Source organism: Plectrocnemia conspersa, unplaced genomic scaffold, assembly GCF_051122295.1.
Source record: "Plectrocnemia conspersa isolate PC_06_02 unplaced genomic scaffold, ASM5112229v1 ptg000010l, whole genome shotgun sequence".
Taxonomy (NCBI): domain Eukaryota; kingdom Metazoa; phylum Arthropoda; class Insecta; order Trichoptera; family Polycentropodidae; genus Plectrocnemia; species Plectrocnemia conspersa.
In genome coordinates this window covers 23,358,824-23,382,923 of record NW_028277174.1, presented here as the reverse complement: position 1 = coordinate 23,382,923, position 24,100 = coordinate 23,358,824, and the positions used below count along the sequence as shown (strand labels likewise).

At 27.6% G+C, this 24,100-nt stretch overlaps 1 protein-coding gene across 2 annotated transcripts; it reads right to left on the bottom strand.

Annotated features, from left to right (window-relative positions):
• Nucleotides 1–857: 857 nt before the first annotated feature.
• Nucleotides 858–23,678, bottom strand: LOC148231071 (ATP-binding cassette sub-family C member 4-like). 2 transcript variants are annotated; one of them, XM_088193929.1, is made up of 26 exons: nt 23,612–23,678; nt 13,401–13,634; nt 13,176–13,334; nt 12,134–12,338; nt 11,820–12,042; nt 11,450–11,606; nt 10,454–10,592; nt 10,003–10,389; nt 9,776–9,930; nt 9,582–9,713; nt 9,333–9,516; nt 8,850–9,038; nt 8,680–8,785; nt 6,257–6,389; nt 5,873–6,195; nt 5,684–5,808; nt 5,466–5,616; nt 4,010–4,116; nt 3,815–3,938; nt 3,588–3,739; nt 2,576–2,773; nt 2,278–2,400; nt 2,089–2,211; nt 1,847–2,016; nt 1,665–1,764; nt 858–1,593 (listed from the first exon to the last, which is right to left on the bottom strand). In XM_088193929.1, the coding sequence occupies exons 2-26, from the start codon at nt 13,583–13,585 to the stop codon at nt 1,393–1,395; spliced, it is 4,251 nt and encodes a 1,416-aa protein (XP_088050055.1). In that variant the 5' UTR covers nt 13,586–13,634; nt 23,612–23,678; the 3' UTR covers nt 858–1,392. The 2 variants fall into 2 exon arrangements, with proteins under 2 accessions (XP_088050055.1, XP_088050057.1); XM_088193931.1 differs by having other exon boundaries at nt 9,998–10,389; nt 23,612–23,660.
• Between the last annotated feature and the right edge of the window lie 422 nt (nt 23,679–24,100).

Here is a 24,100-nt window from a genome sequence, read left to right as displayed (position 1 = left end):
GATATCACGATGATAATCCCGGTTACTTCTATACTGTGGTGAATTGTACCCAATTAAGTAAACTGTTACCAGCTTTTCTATTTTGGTTGCAATGGCCCGAAATTGATATCGAACTTTAAATGTGTCCTCTGTGAATTTTATTTTCTATAATATGTACAATATTAAGCATGAGTTTATTTTTATTAGTTATAGATATATTTTGGAAGTGCTTGATTATAAAAACGTCTTCATTAAAACTGTGATTTATATGCCTAAGACTGTTACTGTTTAAGATACATTTTTAATTTCGGTTAAAATTGCAATTATCAAGAAAAAGATCACAATATACTTCACATTCATATATCAAATAAAAATACGACGATATGAGAAAATTTGCATACTGAATAAATGGTTCTTAATTATAATCCAAAAATTATAGTGCAAAGCACAACATATTGTGACAAGATAAATTATAAAATAAATTGCTTTGGAACTCAATTTATAATATGTATTATGAATGAAAGTTTTTGTGAAAAAATCATAAAATTACCACTGTAATAAAACATTTATTAATTAATTAAATCATAATACTTCCATATATAAATTAATGAAATTACTATTAGTTCTTAAAGTTTTTATCACATTTCATGAGTAATTCATTCATAATCATAGAGGAATATGAAAACACGAATGACGTTCTATTATGAAACAATGAAACAAAGCTTTCTTTATGTATTATTTCTCACAGAAACACTCTTAATTAAGTGATAAAGATCAGTATCAATGTACACGCAAAAGTAAAACAATTTATTTATATTAAATCTTTATTATATATCTGTAAAAGTGTGATAACTCTAAATATAAATAATAAATATATATGTATTTAAAATTTATTAAAAAAGATTCAATACATATTTTTTATTAACTACATACAATATTATGTATAACAATAATTTTTTCAATGAAAAAATATACATATCTATTAATTTCATTCGATAATAATACACATATACTTTAAGTACAGTAAATTACACTATTGTAAACAATTACTGATAACAAGTCTTTCAACGTCAAATAATAATTAGCAAAAATCACAAAGCACATGCAACGCATTTATATTCTTTTAAAATATAATGGAATTGTAACATTTATATAGTAAATTTAGGGAAAATGCTAATTAATCCATCGAATGCTCACGATTTATAATAAAAAATATTATAAAAATGCTTTGTATTAATAAACAAACTATTTTTTAATAAAATTTATGCTGTAAAACTAACATTGAGCACTCAAAGGTTTAACAAGTCATGAATATGTAACGTATATTCTAAAAAATAATAATAAAATAATTTTGCATGGTGGGAAAATACACAATAAATTCACTAAATAATTAATTAATATTATATTATCACATCATTCGTCTATCATGCGTATATCTTCACGGTCAAAAAATGTTTCCTTTTTGTAATAATTTTCTCTAGATGTTTCTTTTAGAATTTTTAAGTTTTGAGCGCCAGTCTCTTGTGCCATTTTATAAAGCATACCATGTTCGTTCTTTAATAATACATATGGATGAGCAAATTCTACAATGTTACCTTGATCCATAACTAGTACCTAATAAACAAATTTCCATTATTATATGTTGAATTTAAAGTAAAAATAAAAATGTTAAAGATAAAAATTACCCGATCAGAATCCATAATTGTGTTTAATCGATGAGCTATTGTAAGAACCGTGCATTTTGCAAATTTCTCTCTGATGGTACGTTGAATCAAGTTATCAGTACTGAAAACGTAAAGAATATTTTAAGTTATTATATACCATTTTAAATTTAACATACTCTATATATAACAATATAGTCACTTACTATGGATCAACGTTAGCTGTGGCTTCATCGAGCATCAAAATGCGATTGTTGCGAAGAATTGCTCTTGCCAGACAAATCAGCTGTCGTTGTCCAACGCTAAAGTTTGATCCACCATCCATTACTCTGCTTTCAAGACCATGCACACTATGTATAGCATCTTTCAATTCAACCTATGGGAGCAAATATGTTTTAAGATCATATACATATGCATTTATCCATAGAATAATAAAAAAATATATTACCTCTTCTAATGCATTCCAAATTGCGCTATCTACGTATTCTTCAAATGGATCTAAATTTCTTCGTAACGTACCACTAAATAACACAGGATCTTGAGGAATAATTGAAATTTTTTGTCTTAAATCCTATAAAAAAGAAAATATATATTTAATATATCAAATAAAAATAATATTGTATCAATAGACACATACTTCTAGATTGATTTCTTCTGTGTTTATATTATCTATAATTATTTCGCCTTCGTTATAAGCAAGTCTAAACATCGCCGATATGATTGAAGATTTTCCAGCTCCCGTTCTACCGACTATACCAACCTATAACAATAAATAAATATATTAATACAAAAAAAATCATAAAAATATTGTATAAATCTTAATACAGCAGTAAATCAGCAAAAATAACTCAAAAAGTCTATATTTGAAATGATACTAGGTTTTATACATAATAAAAAAAATTTCACAATACTGTTTTTATTAAAGATTAACAAACCTTCTCGTTTGAACGTATGGTGCAATTGAGACCTCTAAGTACGTAAGAATCCTCTTCATTCTCCGAATACTTCATCAATAATTTAACTATTTGAATTTCTCCATTTTCGGGCCAATATATATTTGGTTTTTTGTATAGTTTAGCTTTCTCGAAAACATCTGTTTTGTACTTTATATCAGTTTCATCTGGTGCAATTCCCTAAAAAAAAACATTCATTATTAGTAAAAGAAACATTAAAATCAGAGTAGTATCTCTGAAGTTAGTTGCAAGTGAAAACATATATACGAGTAATGTAATGCGCATGATACCGTATGTAATGCATGTTAAGTTAGTCAATTAGTCATATTGAACGCGTAGTTTGTGTTTGATGGTCAAGTATTGATGACTTATTTTTTCACATTTCCTAATTTTAATTATGATTTGTATTAAATTTTTCATTAAAAATGTCAAATATTTTATCTTTTTATTGTTAGGTTTTTAAATGGTAGAAATGTTTCCAAAAGGACCGCGAAAACAGCAAAGATAACCTAGTACATTAATCATCGATGGCAATATAAAAAAAATTAGGTTTTTTACTTAATTTTACTTTTACGTATCGTTGAATCACTATTAGGCATATTGTTCAATAATTTTGTAACCCATACAGTTCATGCAAAGTAATTATGATTGACATTTTGGGCATGAAACGGGACACAACCAAACTTGTCGCTAAATATCTAGAATTGTTTGTGGGTATATGATTGAAGCGCCCTGAAGAGACAAAACCAAAAAGAGCAAGTCAAGTTCAATCGAATATCAAGGATAATTCAATAATAAAGATATAGATAGAATTTACATAATTAAGATTAAGTATAGAAATCTTACCCAATTCATGAACTATTTATAGTGAACAAATTAACTTATACTACTTTTATGTTCGGTGTTAATTTGTATGTGCACTCACATAAAAAAATGTGTGAAAGAAGAAAATACATATTAAGAGTTTATTAAAATTTTAATTTATTCGTTTAACCTTTTCTGGTGGCAGTTGTGTGTATTCTATCAACCTTTCTACTGCCATCAACTGATTAGAAACTTCAGCACTCTGTCGGATTCCCCACTGCATCAAAAACGTCAGCGACAGAGTTTGTGTTATAGCAAGTCCCACTTTATTGCCGAAAATTCCTTTAAATAAAATAAATAATAATAATAAAACACTAATTCAAGATTTCTATAAATTTACTTAAATAATGATCTTACCAGTTGTTATGCACAGAAAGCTGAACGTGACCACTGTTATCAGACATAAGCACATAATATCCAACATCAGACCAAATGCCGAACTTGTTGTTATAAATAAATAATGAGCTGAAGTATGATTGTCCTAAAATATATATAAAAAAGCACATAAAATTTATATAACTATTTATGTTAGTTATTCTCTATAAATATTACCTGATATTGATCAAATTCCTTTCGAAGAATAGCTTGTGCTCCGTATGCCCTAATAGTTGGAAGCCCATGGAGAGTTGCACTTAAATGCGTGAAGACAGGACTACGAGCTGAAATTGATACAATATATGAAGAGTTAAGATAAATCTTTTATTATGAACTGTTTGAATCATAGCGACACAATCAACAACAACTTGCATCTGTGAACAGACTAAAATGTAGCAAGATATGTCAAGAAGTTTAATTTCGAAAGCTAATCGAATAGTAAATCGTGAGGTCAAAAAGCAATACTAGATATATTCATTTAAATAACTTAGTTCTTATTTATTATATACACAGAAATGTAGAGAAAATAAAGATTTGTATTTGTTGCTATAAATCCTAAATTGTATCTATTGTTTGAGTTTATAATAGAGTTTCGTTTTGTCGTTACCACGTGCTTTATATGTTGGTTTTGAAGATATGTCAAAAATAAAAAAATAAACTAAGTAAGAAATATAGATATAATTTAAAAGTTTTTTTTATAAAATTCATACTTTTATTTTTGAAAGTAGAGCTGAACAGCGAAGTGCTGACAACCGATAACGTTCTACTGTAATATGTAAAGTCAAGAGACCCAAAATATTGTATATAGCCAAGTGTCGAAATAAATTTGCTTACAACGAATAAAGTATGAGTTTAAATCTATCCTTGGCGAAGCAGAGTAATTAAGCTAGTATTTAAAAAAAAACACTAAAATCGACTATATTAATTATGACGCGTGAGAATATTATTGTTGGATTTTATAAAATCACAGTATGTTATTATATATAAATCTAATATAAATAACAAATTTAAATATTTTATGGCTATATATTAAGAACTCAATCAAGGCAAGAATTAATTTAAAACCGATTATTTTGTATAAAATGAGGATTGTTAGCAAACGGTTAGAATATATAGAATTAACAAGCTTAAAAGTCTGCTCTCTTGTATAAAGCCAAATATACTATAATTTACAGTAAAAATGTTTTACGCTACATAGGGTTTCTGTTTCAACTCGTCCCCATATTTCATATTTTATCACATAAGCTTGCTATAAAATAGCCGGTCAAAATATTAATGATCAAAGCAGATTTGTATATTTAACGTTGATCATTTTCTTACATAATTACCGACAAATAAGATTTCTCTTGAACCTCAGCAACATTAATATTTGTTAATATGCCAATAATTTAAAATTAAAAAAAAAAATACAAAGTAAATGTTTATGGATAGGATTTCATGTATATGTTTTTTACAAGTTTTTGTAATCAATTATAAAAAATAGGCTAAATTTCAAATGGTTAAATATCTTGAAACTACGTTAATTAGTTAACATATTCTTGCTTTGGATTATAAAAAAAAATTTATACCATTTCACATGCTAAGAACTCCACGCATTACACACATAGTTGAGTGTTTATTATATTAATATTACCTATTCCTTCCAACCGCTTGATATCCTTCGACGTTTTAAGGTAATATTTTCTTATTATCATAAATATTAATGAAATCACTACAATTGGCGCTAGAAAGAACAAATTCACACTACACGCTAATATTATAGCGCCGACCATTTGCAACATCATCTGTAAAAGTTTTTATTGCATTAACATAATAGATTTTTCAATAAATGCTCTTATGTGATATAATCACCTGCATAGAATCTAAAGTAACTTTAGGCAATATTTCATCAACGGCTCCCATATCCTTTGAAAACCTGTTCATTATTCTACCAGAAGGATTTATATTGAAGAATCTGAGAGGTGATCTTACAAGTCCTGTTATAAAGCATATATTAAAATAAAATTTAAGCTACTAAAATAAAAAATTAAAATAAATCACCTCTGAACATATTATCGTGCAATCGTTGCGATGCTCTCAAACACACATTGTAAAATGATATGGAACGGATGAAAGTGCATACAAGCAGTGATATTATTATGGAACCATAAATAATCATGCACTTTTGGCTCGTCATTAACGACTCTAGAGGTGGTACTGGTATTTCTTTATTTTGTTGATCCGCACTACTCGTATCGCACGTGTTATTATAACATGCGGTATATACTGGATTGGGTGTTGTGTTTAATGATGAATTCATATTTTCGTAGGTCATGTCTGTGGAATTGTATGTGTAAAACGCGCGCCATTCTTCTTGAGAAGTCCTGTAAATAGTTATATTATAGTTGAATCTTAAAATAAATTATGAAAGTAGCCGTTACTTACCAAAAAGACATCCAATAATCAGCAGCAGATGCCATGGTTTGCGATAAGAGGAAGAACATCAATAGTAAAAAGATCAAAAAGAAATTCGCACCAGCTTTTAAATATTTCATGCCGACTGATCCTTTAACAACATCTGTAAACAGATTAAAAGATTAGCATTTACAATGATTAATATCTGAATATTTCCAGGGTACATTTCTCTCACGTAAATTTGATTATTGTGCCATTAAAAATTGATTGGCTACAGATTTTTAAATCAGTGTGCTACGTAAAATTGTGTTACTATAATACATACAAGTAAATTTGATGATGTATCAATAATTTGATAGATTATTCTTGAAAAGCAATAAAGTGGTAATTGATTTTGTCGATCACGTTAAACTAAAAATAAGGTGTGCCTTATTCGACCTACCAAATGCTGGGATGTACTGTGTCAAGTACTTCAAAGTACCTTTTTTAAAAAATGACTGGAATATTATAGAAGAAAAAAATATTATGACCAGAACGTTAATAAAATTCTGACCAAGATTTGATTTTTATTCTGACTTAAAAATAATTAAAATCCATTTTATTTGTTGCCATAGAAAAATATTTTCGTCCAATACTTTCTTAAAAATTTAAAAAAATAATTTATTCTATTTAAAATATGCAAATATCAATAAGCTATGACGATGTAAGGTAAATGCAAATTATGTGAAATTACAAATAATACATAATTCTGTGGATTGCGTATACTTATAGTACTGATTATAGTACCTATTTTACTGATGGGAAGAATAAATGTAATCAAATACATAAGAAATGAGTTGCTCTACATTGTAACAGGATTTACATTATAGAAAATAATACCTGATATCAAAATTGCCAGTGAAAATAGGTTTTACTTCAAAGATAATTTATTTAATTGTTAAAAAATTACCATAAAAATAATTATTACTTCACGGCGAGAAACATTTTCTTATTTATAACGTAGTTATGCAAAGGTTAGTTGCCGCTTTTTAAAAATATTTTAAATAAGGAGAAAACAAAGTCACTCATCTATAAAACAATGGTTTCTAAAATTAGCATTGCTAACCACAGTCGTTATATTGTTTAAGTTGGCGATTAAACAGAAAATTTAATAGCTTTTTTATATACATATGTAGATAAATATATATATTAAGTAAATTTATTTAAAATGTAGTTAGGGATCTCCAATCTGGACCCTTGTTGGGCGAAAAAGCAATTATAAACATATTTTGTGTATTTTTAATATCTATATTGTAGAAATATTATAAAATAAAATATAAATTAAAAGTTTATTTTTTTCTATTTTCTATTTATTTGAAAGAACTCTCATCTATTTTCTATTTATTTGAAAGAATGTTTCAGATAGCCCGGAGAGAATGGAAAATTTCCACCAATGTTTTTTATATAAACTTAGCAGAAATAATGTTTTTTTAAGATTTTTATTCTCCTTCAAGAATTTAAATATACCAAAATTGTTCAGTGAAATATGGTTTATTGTAAAGGCGTTTAATAAACATATGATAAAGAAATAACCACATTTGTTTCCGGTTGAGATATTTTATTTTTCAATGTTGATATTACTGTATTTATGCGCAAGTCAATAATATTAGACGTGTAGTTTGTGTTTGACGGCTTTTGACGGGTTTGATTTATTTATTTTTATTTTTAAAACGAATTTCACCACCGATGAAATGTTAAACAATTAAAAACATTGTGCTAATTATTCGCTGAGTCACTGCTATTGCGATTGCTAGAATATCTTGTGTGGTTTATGCGAAGCAATTTTTGACTGACATTTTAAGCATTTGGTAAAATTTGATCAAAAAACTGAATCTTTAACAAAAACAGTATTGTATAGAAATTTCTTAATAAATTCTCTGAGGAGACTGAATAGCCCAATGTGATGTAAAATGCTCTTAAGAGGTAAAACCATAAAAAAAGTACGTCAAGTTCGATCGAGTGTCAATGTTATTTTTACTTTTTTTATAATATAATATAATATAACTTACTACGAATTATTACCAGCTGATCGTTCGGTCAATAAGGAGGGAAAACCTCCTTTTTTACACTATGATAACGCAATGATGAAGGTTTCATCGTATTTTCTAGATATGATTTTTTTAAACTGTTCTCTCAGACAACGTTTTGCGACCATAGTGAAGATAAATGTAAAATTATTAAATAGTGCATTTTACAATGTATTGAGGATTGAGAGAAACACTGGCATAATATTACTCTTTATTAATATCTTAAATTGTATCACACCTCTTTTGTATGTGTATGTATGTGTATAATAATTTAGGCAATGACACTAAATGGCACTTAAAGAGTCAAAAAGCATTGTTGATAGATTTAAATTATTAAAAGTATTATGAAGTTTTACAAGAAAAATAAACTTAAGTAAATAGACAAACCTTTTGAGCTTGCTTCTGTTTCAATTTTTTGTACTTCGTTTGAATCCTGCATATCATCTTCATTAGTAGTAATAGTTATGTCCATCGCTGATGCTATTGATCCACTCTAAAATTCAAATAAAATCGTATAAAATTATATTCATAAAGTATAACTTAAATCTTAAATTTACCCTATGTGTATGCTGAGATGATGTACTGTTTTTACGATTCGAAGTACGACGACTGTAAGAATGATGACGTTCTCTAGATTTGTCCCTGAATTCCTCTTCCATATCTTCCTTTATCGGAGTGAGCATTGTTGTGAATTCCAACGAACTGTTAATCATGTCTAAATACGTTCCTTGCAATTCGATTTTACCCTTGAATAAACATAACAGATACATATGTAACTATAAATGTATGTTCTTATTAATATATACATGTGTATGTGACGTCTAAAATTAAATCAGACTTAAAATCAATACTAGGATCATAATTATCTATGTTTACTTGTCTATATTTAATAATATTAGTAATATACAACTTTAAAACGATAAATTAAAAAGATATTGAACATCAAAGGCTAGTTTTATATTTAAGTATTAGTAAAAATAAATATGGACACATCTGCTATTAATTCTAAAAGCCACATATATATAACAATAGTAACTTACATCTTTGAGTAGAATGATATAGTCAGCGTCTTTTAAATAATGCAACTGATGAGTGACTAATATTCTTGTTTTACCGTGAAGATATTTACTGATACAATTTTCAAAGAGGTGACGTCCCACATGAGCATCGACAGCCGACAATGGATCGTCTAATAAATACATTTCAGTGTTTCTGTAAATTGCCCTATAAAATACACATATATTAGAATCGATAAATAATTCATTTATAATATTAGCTTAACTAAATACCTTGCAAGATTGATTCTAGCTTTTTGTCCACCAGAAAGAGAAGTTCCCCTTTCACCGATAAGTGTTTGATCTCCTTGATCGAACTGAATAAAATCTTGCAAAAGAGCACAGGTTTTCACAACATCGTTGTATCTTTAAAATTAATTAATTAATATTCATTCTTTATATTTAAAATAATTATTAATAATACGCACATGTGCTTATCGTATGGTAAACCAAACAATATATTCTGACGAACCGAAGCACCAAAAACCCACGGTTCTTGGCAAGCATACGAAACGGTAGAGTTTATATCAATGTTTCCTGATGTCAACGGAAGCTCACCGAGTATCATTTGTAATAAAGACGTCTATAAACATATTTTATATTGAATGAAACAACCTTTTTCTATAAATTAATATTAATGGTAACCTAACCTTACCTTTCCGCATCCGATGGGTCCAATCACACCGACTAATTTTCCTTTGGGTATTTTCAATTCGTTAATGGACAACGTAGGCGCCATGTCATCTGGAAGCCATTTGGCTTCGGTCTTGTACATCTTAATAGCATATTTACTGTCACCGACATCCGTCATTGGTTTCTTACTATCGTTGTCAATTTTAAAGTTTCCGTTTACACTATCACTTTTAATATTAGCGTTGAAAAATTTTCTATTCGAATCTGTGTTTGCGAACTCGTCTTGAAGTAAATATTTCTGAAGCCTCTGCATAGCTACTCTCGCCTCAGCAATTTCGGCAATCGCCCTCACGAACATAGACGACATTGTGTTTGATAATAGATTGAAGTATGTGGCAACAACAAACATCTACAATGTTAAGTATAATATAAGATAGCTTAAACCAAAAAAACAATATAGTTCCATAACATACCTTAGAAGCAGTAATTTCAGTGTGTAAGAAATACATCAAAATCATACAACAAAAAACAGCAATTCTTGTAGTGGTCATTAAGAATGTCATATATACAGCTCTAACATAAGATGTTTTACGTATCACCTTCAATTCCAATCTATAATTATAAAATGTATTATTTATAGAACTTCTACATATAGTAAAGTTATTTTTCGATTAAGTGAAAGATAAAATAAATATTTGTATTGAGTAAAAGATCCAAATACTAAAATATATTATAACTATGACTTAAATTTATATATTCTTTGAATTCTTATTGATTCATATTCAAGTGATTTTATAGTATATTAAAACTACTGTAGCTTGTGTGTTGTATTCTTCTTTAAGGCGCGGTAATTTTACTTCCGAAATATAGTGATCCTAAGAACACTACAATTTATAATGATGAATCAATAATATTCTCGGATATTTTATTTTATGTCCTAAAAGAACAACTACAGATAATAGCAATATTTTTTTTTTTTTCATTTATAAAACATCTTCATACGTTTTCATAAAATTTTATAACATACTAATATACATTATTTTCACTTTTTAAAATCTCTCAAAAGATTCAAAATCACTTAAAAACATTATTGATAGAACATACTTGATAAAAGTCAAAGACAATTCAATATGTCAAAAATAATTTGCTATGAAGTTAGTAAAAGAAAAAATATTTTAACTGCTCTAAATTATTTTTATTTTTTTCTTGGAAATATTTTATGAAAAAATTATACAATTCGCAAATATAGCGATTTCATCTAACTACAATTTAATTGGTACTTCCATAAACAAAAATAAATACACACTAGAAATGAAAGCCTGAATTAAGGTGTATTTTGGTGTGAAATTAATAAGCCCCGTTGTTAAATAGATAATAATAAATAAGCAACATTACAAAATGTTTCATTCTAATGACCATTTCAATCAATTTCAAAGCATTTATAAATATAATATATAGTATATACTCACTTTCTTGCTAGAGTTATTAAAGCTTGAAACGGTTTTTCCCACGCGTACATTTTAATCACTTGAATGCCAGATATTATTTCTCCCATTAAGCGTACTCTTTCGTCGGTTTTTAAAGCTGTTTGTAAACGAAATTTGGAGGACAATTTACCAGCATATGCTAAAGAAAAACATATTTTTTAAACATGAGTCATTCATATATAAATAATCTAAATGTGACTATGATTAAGGTTGATATCAGATAATTTAATTTATTTTAAATTATGGTCATATCTTCGTTTGACAATAAGCTATTTATGTATCATATACTGAATTCAATAAAAACATACAAGATAATCTGATATTGATCCTAGATCTCAACTTTAATACATACCTTGTATTGGCATCACAGTGAACACCACTAAAATCCCCAAAACACCTGATATTTTAACTTCAACGTAGATAAAGTAAAGTGCGATGAGTGACGACAGTGGCGCTATCCAAAGGTAATGCAAGAAAACAGATACAAGATCAAATCTATTCACATCGTTTGAAAGTAGATTGACTACTTTTCCGGGAGCTGATTCTCCCAATGCCGTGCGAGATAGCTTCAAAGACTGTAACAAAATTGTTTTAAAATTATCGATTCTTATCTTTTTATACATATATTTTATATTCTCCTTATAAATAAAAATGCCAATTATTTACCTTTCTATATATAAGCGAACAAACAGCTACTCTAGCTCGCATTCCCAAATGAAAACATCCCAGCATATAGTGATTTAAGCCAAGCACGTTTGCTGCGCTTAATATTACAATTCCACCTGCCCACCATAAAGCTTCTTCATATAACATTGTTCTATGCGGTTTGAAGTAATCTAATAATTTTCCTAATACTACAGGTAGCGTTAACCTATCAAAATACAATCACAAAATTAAAGAATTATATAAACTGATGCAAGATACTTTGGTTAATTTCTATTCAAACTCTATTTTAAACATCTTTTTTGATATAAGGTTGTTCTGATTCATTTGGGAAAAAAGAAGCCAATATGATTAGACTAACCCAAGTGGGAGTTTTCTGCTTTTCCTTATACCGTCGGAATTTAAAAATGTTGGATGCGGAATGAGCCAACATATATAATAGTATGGAAAAAGACGAAATAAACGCAAAAAATACTTTCCCTTTTTCTGAATTTTCAATATAATGATGGGTCTTTATAAATTAATTGCATACACGATGACATCAAAATTATCAAAATTTTACACAAATTTACGACTAGTATTTTAAAAACAGAATATGTTTGTTGGAAAAACAAACATTTCTACGCTACTTGAAATGCAGATGTCCTAATAAATGCTATATGGAGCAAGCACAGGCAAATAAAAACAACTAATCAGAGACCGACAGCTGGTCATGAATACTAGCCGGTTGCTATATTTCCAATATTTCTTATCTCAATATTTTTATATATTAATTTTACGGCGCCAATATTTCTTATCTCAATATTTTTATATTTTAATTATATCAAAATAAGACAAGTTAGGCTAACAGCAAATAAACACATATTTTTAATTAGGATTTGGTAAAAAAATATGAAAAATATGAGAGATATTTAAAATCAGTCCACCAGTAAAGATATATAATTTGTTTGTTATTATTGTAAATGTATTGTATTTTACATGAAGAGTCAAACTACCATAAAAAAATAATAGAGAATAATATAATTTTAATGGATTTAATAATTACCTTAAAATTAATTCATTTAATATGATTAATAATCCTAGAAGTACTAATTCTTTCCAAAATGTTTTTAAAAGTGCTTTGCTTAAACTAGGTTTAGGCGCTTTGTCGAGATTTCGTTCTTTTTTTATTCTTTCGCATTTTTCTATTTCTGCCGTATAATTCCTGCAAATAAAAATATAGCATAATTTTTTCAAAAATCATATTGGAAATCATGTAAAATATACATACCTCTCAAGTGTGTCGCCCAATTTATTGGATCTATCCTTTTCTAACGCCTTATACAAATCTTCGATTTCTAGATTTTTTTTTGCTCCTTTGTGGAACAAAGGTAAAGTCCAACAAAACAAAAGAGAAGACAACAGGTTGGCCTTCTCTTTTGGATTATCCGATAATTCAACATGTTCTGCTTCCATCGTGATTTTTAATGATCACGTTGGCATAATATATGGAAGTTTTTCTATCCTGGAAAATAAAAAAAATATTAAATAAATTTTATTTGTGTTTCCTTAATATATAACTTAATCAATACATATATATGTGTATATTTTTTATAACATATGGAATGCTACTATACACTGTGGAAAAAATCATCACAATAGAACACATAATTGTCTCAATTGGTTATGTCAAGGATCAACTCGTGTGTGACGCCAAAATATTAAGATAATAAACTGGATGATACATAATAGTCATAACAGAAGTTGTAAATTGCTTACTATGTAATAAAACAAATATTCAATAAAATATCATTGAAATATTTAATTACTGATTTTCATATGACGTTTAGAATTAAAATCATAGATATAAAATCTATACTTTTATAGTACATGTTCTACCTGGTTAGTTATATTTACACTAGTATAGATATAATTTCAGTAACTCAGTCAATATCTAGATATGTAAAATTGATTTATAATCAGCTCAGTATCAGTAAAACTGTATTTGTTCACAAACGGATAATCTTATACGCGTATTTCCACCAATATTTAAAATAAATTAATGAAAGTTCCAAAACTATTATTAGTTTTAATAACTTCCATTATATCAAATGGAGCTTGGTTAATTCGTTTAGGTTAGGTTTACGTTTTAACAAATTGAGTTTCTTAGACATTTTTAGCCAGTATATATTTTTACTAGCGCCTATCAATTAATATATATTTATTAGTGAAAATATATGATTTCACTGAAACGGCAGTGAAAATAAAACTTCACTGGTAATACACATTCCCTGTAACATATATACACCAAATGAGTATTTATATGTTTTAGAAAAACATGTTCCTTTTATGTTTTATGGTATCTGTTACTTTAAATTCAGACTTGTACCAAGCAGTCATATAAAACTCAGACGAACAAAAAAAACTAAACAAAGCCAGCGGCTGGTCCACAAAACAATATTATTTGTTCTGTGGTCTGAGCACTTAATTATCCATTACTTTACGGTTTTAGGGTTTGGTTGTTTTTATGATGTCATATGCATATTACTATTTTGTGTAAAGTTTTATTTCTCAAACACATATTAGATTTAAACTGACAAACTTTTTAATATCACTATCATGTGTATTACACAATAAAAAATATTTTGTTTTTCTTGAAGCACCTTAAAACTCATTAAAAATGTATTTGATTATTTTTCCAATTTATTCTTATCAAATTATCAAAAACTGATGGATCACACTTGGGCAATAAAAGGGTTGTTAAAATAAAATTAAAACATATCCATAACTAAAATACAAATAAAAATAAATACTTTATGGCCAATGATGTCAAATGATTTGTATGCATATTACTAAAAAGTAATTAAACGTCTGATATTGATTTTCGATGTCAGAGATACAACTATGATGAAGTATTCAAGATTATACTAATCCATGTTTTTAGCGTCTCTATGTTTTAAACTAGCGTTTAGTTAATGGATATTACATTTAAAACTCTTAGTTGTATCTTTTAATTGATATGATGCAATAATTTAACATTTACGTTATGAAAATGTCAATAAAAACCACAAAAAAACTAGGAAACGCTTTTCAAAGAGTGATTAAAATCTGCACAACTGTTTTTATCTGGCATATGAATAAGAGAGATGTGGTGAAGAGCGTTGATTTCGATATCTTTTTTTGTATGAATCAATAGTATCCTTATCTACTTGCTTACTTGACAATTCTGACAATATCTAGATACCGGAATAAACAATTAAGATAACAGCGGCTTAGATATAATACATCTTGATTTTTTTATCTCACAATCAGTACATAATTTTTATACATAAACTATTACTATAAAGTAAATTATAAAACACCACGCTTAAATCCATTAAGAATTGCCAATTTATAACAATATGCTCTTTTGCGAAAGTGAATCATGTTTTCATTTTCATATTCTATTATGCCTGCACTACTACACTCTCTGAAAGTTGTCCGAACCGAAGTTACAAGTGAAGTCGGTCGAGATCTACGACTTCGAGTAAGCGCCCACACCGTCACGAATTTCATATGCCCGCGCGCTTCGCGGGGTGAATGACCTTTGGACGGCGGCTTCTGTTACGTACAGCCGGCATATCTGCGCGCGATCGAAAAAAGTGCCAAATAATCGCAATTTTTAAATTGTTTGTATTAAAATTACGCTACTGATAATTATAAAAGTTTATGTGGGCACTCACCAATACAATATCAATGAAAACAATTTAAGCAAAATCTTTGTGGGCTTTTGAAAAATGCCATAAGGCATAAAAATACGAACATCACATGTGTGACTATCCTAGAATTTGTCGCCATCGATTCTAAACAAGAATTCGTTATGGTGTGACATTTATATAAACCGATCTAGGAAAATACATAAGGATATTGACTCGGAAAAATGCCGACAATGTTCGGAAGCGTTCGAAGCTGGCCAAGTCGACTAAATTACCACCACTACTTCCCGTTCTCGGTAACCTCGGACAACTTCCGAGAGATTTTAGAGCAGGCAGAACCGAACTCGACCGAAGTAACCCACTCATTATATTCTTCGTCCTTGGCCAACCTTGGCCAACTTCCAGAGAGTGTAGTGCAGGCATTAGAGCACATTGGTAGCTTGTCTATTCAAAAGTTTGAATAGACAAGCTTTGATAAGTGTTCTTAGAACAACACTTATGACATGTTAGGACTTGCCACTAGTGTTTTACGAACATATCATTGATACATAAGTACATTTTTTGTTATATCTGTGATAATGCAAACCTGATGGCACATTTCGGTTCCAAAATTTACTAGTATTTTTTTTTTGTTTCATTATAAAACGACATTTATTTAGGGATTATCTAATATATATAGAGCCAATATTTTGTGCTGTTTGATCCTATCTAGTAATTTAATAGTGATCGATTTAGATGCTGACTTTAGTTCAGATTTCGGTAATAATTATATCATAATTATGTGATATACTATCATCATCAAGTAAAGGTTACAAGGGACCAAAAGATCAGACTAAATGAAAAATAAATTTCAGAAAATAAAGAGAATTGAAGTTTTAAAAAATAAAAGAAAAGACACAAAATGCACTAGATTAAAATTTCATAAAAAATATTGAGAAGTAGGAAATAAAATTACTTACGATGTTGTATAACTATGTTAAATTTTTAATCAAAAAAATGTATGCAAACACACAAAAATAATGTTACCAGAAATAGTCATAGAGATGTTTAAATAACGAAGATAAAAGTGTGGGCTATGTTTTAATGTTTACTTATAGTATTAAAATATGAAAATGATTATGTAACAGAAAAAGAGTTTATCAAAATATTGCTACAAAACAAAAAAAATAATTGCAGATCTAAGATCATATCAATAGTTTCTCGAAAATGGAACCCTAATATTGTCATACAGATTTTAGTATTTAGGACAAATTCCCAGAACCAGGTTTACTACTATTACTTTAATTAAAAAACAATTTATATTAGTCATAATATAATAAACACAACTATCGCACTTTAAATTAAAATATCAATTTCTTTTACCAATTAAACCTACATTTTTTAATACGAGTGTATTGGTATTTTAAATCTTAATAAAAAATTATATAGCCTCATAAATAGCTTGATTAATAATACAGTATTACGCAAAATAAAATTGTTAAACTGCCTTAATTATCTAGGAAAACGTTAAAAAAACTATATATGATGGCCAATAATTACGTTAACTATTACTAATGACTATGGGCTTACCATTTGACATATTTTTCTTGTAACAATAATGTTACGTACAAAGATGATAAGCAAATTCTCTGAAGATAATAAATAGAAATATATATTACCATTACATTTACTAACCAGCTCTACAAATTTATTCCAGATCTGAATAGTTGACTTTTCTTACGTAAACCTAATTAAAAGAGCAGTAATACTAGTATTCAATGACTTTGGATTACATTAAGATTATCGATAATTATTTATATACAAAATTGTTTTATTTACCAATTAAACAATAATGTATATTTTATAGCAGTATATTTCCCATTAATTACATATAGTTAAAATATTGTTAGTTTACTGTGATAATATTTACAGAGCAAATATTAAATTGTTAACAATGTAGAGTATTAAAAAATCAGCTTCGTCATTTCAAACTCTTTGTGCAAACAAACTGTCGAGATATATATATCCACAAATTTTATCTACGCTTGTGTTTTTACATTATTCGTTCGTGTTTGCTTTGGTAGATAAAAGCAAATCGTAACTGATTATGACAAATATGCAGGAATAACCACCAAACATTTATTAACTGATAATATCTTTATTGATTTAACGTTACTGTTAAATTGATCATAAAAATATGACCTGATTATTATAACGAACATAACACGTTTGTCGTTAAATAAAATCAGGCATGTCAAACTTGTTTTGCAACACATACATACTTAATTTGTAAAACTAGCATTTTCTTAAAATATATCTTAAAGTTAGAACTGGACGCGCAACAAAAAATGTGTTAAATTCAGAAAAAATATTGCTGGAAGTAAATCAACAACACTAAAATTGGAACAATTTGGAATGAAAATAATCTTAAACCAATGCATGTTCGTTCAATTTAATATTAATAATTTATATGTAAGTATGAGCATCTAAAGGTCGAAAAATAATATTTCGCTAATTGCGTTTTACGTAGGTGTATGTAGGTCAAATATGACTATGGAAGTGTTGTGGTCTGAATTTACATGAAAGCAGGTGGGTAGGAATCATGTTCATGTTCTTGATTTCTTTTGTAAACATTTTCAAATACAGTGGATCCGATTATAAAAAATAACGACTTTTGCATGGACTTAGCGAGATAATTATTGGCAAAATTTCTCTGCAAAATAATAAGATTTAAATTCAATAGAGCAGGGATTTCAAACATATGTTGATACACGTGCCAGAGAAAGCACGTGAAGGTTTTACAAGTGTTATCGTTTTATACGTTCATAAATATTTTTTTATTGTTTTATCGTTACCTTATATATCTAAAAGTACATATTTTATTTTTTGTTGTGTTGAGAATAATATTAAAAAAATATCATTAGTAACGATAACTCAAGAAGTCGATATTTGCAACGCAGTAAATGTAAATGCCCTAACCGAAAGAGAAAAATCAGTTACTGATAGAGAACGAGTTTTCTCAATTATTTAATATTTAGTTCTGGGTGTTTAGTTCATTGTGTCACTAAGAAATGTAACAAAAATAGAAATATTCGTTTATATAAATAAACAAATATTTCTAGCATTATTCTAATAATGTTACAACGTCTTATGATTGAGTATTGGTAAAGTATTTTAACGATTTTTTAATTGTTGAATGTAGATAGACTCTGCTGTTTACTGATTAAATTTCTAACAAGACATTTATTGTCAAGTTTAATTTAACACAAGCACAAAAAATAAGATTTATACAGTAAAATCAATTTACAGATACATCATATTTTATTTTATTGTACATCCAGTCATATCATCAGAAGAACTTAATTTGGAAATTTTAAGTGGCTCAATTTAGAAGATGCAATTAATACATTTTAAATCTAATTCTATAATATATCGACAGTAAATATAATTTTAAGATTACAGGATCCTAAATTATTTTCAATATTTATAAAACATAATACCGAAAATTTTAGATTATTTTTATCAAGAAAAATTGAGTTGTCTCTGATTTTTTTTAATGTTTGATACATCTACTCTCGGGGTAGTAGGATGCTCTTATGTGATAAATAACCCTTTAATGCTGTAAAAATAAATTATAACAAAGTCAAAATAATGAGTAATTTCATTATTAAAAAGCCCATTAATTGTAATAAATAATGTTTTAATTAACTTCAGGTATATAATTAAGAATAAAATTGTTTATCTTTTTTCTTATGACTTATTAATCTTATTGTATATTCAAAGATTATGTACTTATTAACTCAAAGAAAATGTCTTACATACAAAAAATAGTATTTATCATTTTTTCCCTATTATATAAATGTTATTTAGTATATAGTATTCATATATAAAAAAAAATTATTGAATATTTTTTTCTACTCCCAGGACTAATCTTGAGATTGTTATTCTGCTAAAACAAAAATTGGTCAATTTGAGAAATGACTTGTAAATAATTTAAAAAAAATATTTAGTACCAGTTTTCTTTTCCACTGATTTAATTTAAAATAAATTTTAAAAAAGTACGTATAAGGAGTCGAAAGACTGATAAAGAAATATTACTAAAGCGTGCCTACTACTAATTACAAAATATTAATCTGATATAATAGCAAAAATCTCATTTATACAAATAAAATTCTGCAACATATTTTTGACACGCCAGTGGACAGCTAATTAAAATAAGCTTTGATTATTCGCCTGATAAATATTTTTTTATTTAATTATATTTATATTGAGCCTAAAAAAGATTTTCATTTTTGTACCATTTAGAAAATTTTTCCTTAATTTTCCAACCCATAGCAAGGAACACAAACTAATAAAATTAATTTAATTATAAAAATGTTTACGTCATACTCTTATGAATATATAATATTAATTATGAATATATAATATTAATATCATGAAATATACATTTGTGTTAATCAGAGGCGAAGCAAGGATTTTAAGAATATGATGTAAATTTTCAAAGTTAAAAACATAACTCAAATAAAAAATTCTATATTTTTTTATCGCAAAAAGTAGTATTCTGTATATGAGTCATTTAAAAGCAACAGTAGTAATTTTATTTTATTTATTTATTACAAATCTGATCATCATGACTTGCCAGATTTCCCCAATGCATGATGTCCATTATAAAAAAATAATAAATATGGAAAAAACAACAGTTTTAAAATAATTAAAATATAACACATTTTTAGTGTATCTCAATATGTTCTCACTGTTTAAACAAATCCACAAGATCTCTATGATCACAAATTTTACTATGTTTAGTAATGAAACATACTCTAACAACAGCATTGAATTGCTTAATTGTGTTGAATTATGAACAACTTTCTTATCCTTTAGATATTTCCTTTCCACACATCCGTAATGTGCAGTGTGAAACTATTGTTTCATAAGAAAACTTGTATACCTTCGTATTCACGTCACCGTCCTCAATGAATAAAACAAGGATTACACCTTACATAATGTACCACAGGGTCATTTGTCTTAAACATATTTATATAATAGTTTATTCATGCCATAAACATTGCTGTTGGCAATAATTGAAATGCCATTTAAATCTAACGCACAGCTCGAACGTAAGACGTTAAATATTGACCATGAATACACATCGTTGTTTCAACCAACATAATTTGATTATAAATGCGAGTGTGGGTTGTATTTACAGATGATTATATTCCTTGTTGAATGTTGACCATAAGAATCAAAGATGAAAGCATTTTAATTACAATAATTATATAAAAGATAATTTTTTTTAAGATGGTTAAATACTTTTAAAAAAAAAACAGTGACTTAACTTTTCAGTTTATTAGTAAAACATGCAAAATTCATAAGTAAATATCGACCATAAAGTGTAAATTAACTAACTCTACTTTTAGGTAATAAATAAATAATCTCCCAGTATCCCAATATTACACATATGCTATAAAAACCCGTCAAAAATATATACTGATAAAAAAAATATTAACTCCATTGTCACTAAAAGCAATACAGGAAAATATATTTGATCGTGGTATTTTGATATTTTCTTTCCTTGTGAAATAATAAGCTGTGTGGGGAAAAAATATGAATGGATTATTTTATGCAAGAAATTAGTTTTAAGTTATTAGTTATTATGCATAAATTATTAAAAATACCCGTGAAAATAATTTAAATCCAGACGGTTATTTATTATACCAATATTAAGTTTTTCTAAGATCATCGATATGAAAAATTTCACGCTGTGTGCATAAATGTTTCTGTTAAGGATTAGTTTAGCAAAAAATACTTTTGTAATAAAAATAAGCTGTTCATAAAATGAATTTATTTTAAAATGTTTGATTTTTTTATACATGCGCGACGTGTCAACATTTACTTTATCTCAGAAAAAAATAGCAGATCCAAGTTTCTGTTATGTAATAAAGAAATGACCGCGCCCGTTTTTGTGATAGGGATGGCTGACGAAGTGAAAACAAAATCAGGTACATATACATATAAAATATAATTTATAAAAAAAATCACATATTATTGGGAAAATTATCTGAGATTAAAATGCTAAAAAAATAAAATCTGGGTTATGCAGTATTTATGTATTTGTATTCTATAATATGAATCAAATTTAAAAAATATTATTATTCAAAGAGATAAATCTTTCAAAAAAAATATTATTGCAATATTCAAAAATTAATATTAATCATTTAATGCAAGGGTTTTTTTTTACAAAAAAGGTTTCAAAAACATCAGTTTTTTTTGTGTTTCATTTTAAATTTATGCACTTTTCAATTGAAATATAACAATTAAAACATATTTTAAAGCATTCAAAGATAAATATTGAGATGTTCTAAAATTAATATTAAATGTGCAATTATTAAAATTAAATATTATAAATAAATCACTACTCATCAATCTGTATTTTTAAATGATATCGAGTTTTTTCGAGTTCTTTCTGATAATCGTAACTGACAAAAAAATAATGAGTAATATATTTTAATGGAATAAATAGGCGAGTGGTGCTCTGGCCCCCGGTACAAACATTAAGGAGGCATCAAAGACGTTGTTGCCTAGATTTATTGTCGCAAAAATAAAGATTTTTTTTATAATTAATAAAGTTTTAATTACAATATTAAATATATTGAAACAATTTTTACCGGGGTATTTGACTGCTTTGATTTTGCTAATCATTAAATATTGTAGATCATGTGATTTTTTCGGTCAATAACAATAAAAATGTTAATACCGGTATTATATGGCTCTAACCAATTATATTTTTTTTATTTAATACATGGATAATCACCCTTTTCAATAACAACAAAAATATTCAAATAGTTTTTTTTTATTAACTCTTAAAACAAGTTGCCGTCATTGAGTGAAGTTTAACCGAGTGAACGCGCGGCATGTAAAGTGTTGTTAAAATAGTATAATATCGTTCACATTATGGCAAGTGAGGAACGATTTTACGATTAAAACCAAAGTCCGTCCATTACGCGTTTCTCAGGAGTCGAGAATTCGCGTCCATGTACAATAAAGGAAAAAAGCACAAAATATTTAGCTGCGCCTCTAAGCGCACATATCGCGTTTCTAAATAAATATTATTTTATTAAAAATTACGCGTGGGTTCTGAATTATTTAACGGCGGTAATTTCAAATCAAGGTTTAAACTTATTTTAAAAGATATATGCCTAGTAAGAGTGTGTATGTATCATTACAGCACAATTGAAAAGAAATAATTTGTGATAAAATATCAACTGGCGCGCTAATAGTTGGACGTTATTGTAATCACTTCACAACAATAATGGTAACGAACGCAGTATATTTCCGACTGTTCGTAAATACGTAACCTAAAAACTAAAATAAATGTAACTCCGACGAAACGTGCTTTAAAAGCTAATTAGGCAAATCGTTTGTTTACTAATAGGTATAATATTGTTTTTTACACTTTTATCCGAGAGACCGGAACAGACTTGCGCGACAACAAATGTTACAAAATTCACGTATCACAAACAGTTATCATTGTAAAGCACTCGATCGGCAATGACCTCCATGCAAAAATATCACAATATACACAAATAGACGATTGAAACCAGTTCTGTAATATCACGGTGCTCCAAAGATGACGGATAGCTATAATTCGCGGTAGCTACTCGAAATTGCAACAACAAAAAATAATAGTTCGTTAAGAAATAGTCGTCAATCGGGTGGTAGGAAACTTTGGCTTTAATTGAGAAATAGCGTTTGGAAAGCGATAATATCTGCAGTAAAGTTGCAATTTGCAGAGAAAAATTGAAACGCGGTAATAAATGGCAATGTTTACCAATCGAACTGCGCGACGTTACGATCGCACAGAAACTTGGCGCCCAACTGGTAAGAATAACGAAAACCAGACGGGGTATGCAGTGTGCACGTTTCAATGGTGCCAAAGAGGTCGTCAAGTTGCGGTTCGAGAACCGATATTTAAATCATTTTAATGAATAGTAACGTACCTTACTATATATTGCACATTTATAACATATTCAGTATGACTTATTAAAATCAGATTTAGGTTGCAGATTATCGAAAACAATTCTTAATCTTGTTGTTTATATTTTTTTTAAATAGTAAAAATAATAATATATATAATAGATATACTAGATTATTTTAATAAATACAACTGAGAAATTCTGCAATGGAATAAAATCAACTATTCATCCTATAATCAATATTAAATGAATTCTTCTCCCATATACTTCAAATATATCATTATTATTGATTATACTAAAAATATACTGAATTTTTACCAATATTAATATTATTTCCTCTCGTT

Excerpts from the sequence above, each read along its gene's own strand:
- LOC148231071 (XM_088193929.1), bottom strand. The coding sequence starts at position 13,585 with ATGGAAGCAGAACATGTTGAATTATCGGATAATCCAAAAGAGAAGGCC. Across the intron at positions 8,786-8,849 it reads CATCTCAGCATACACATAGG|AGTGGATCAATAGCATCAGC; the intron begins GTAAATTTAAGA and ends TTTGAATTTTAG. Across the intron at positions 6,196-6,256 it reads GATTATTGGATGTCTTTTTG|GACTTCTCAAGAAGAATGGC; the intron begins GTAAGTAACGGC and ends AACTATTTACAG.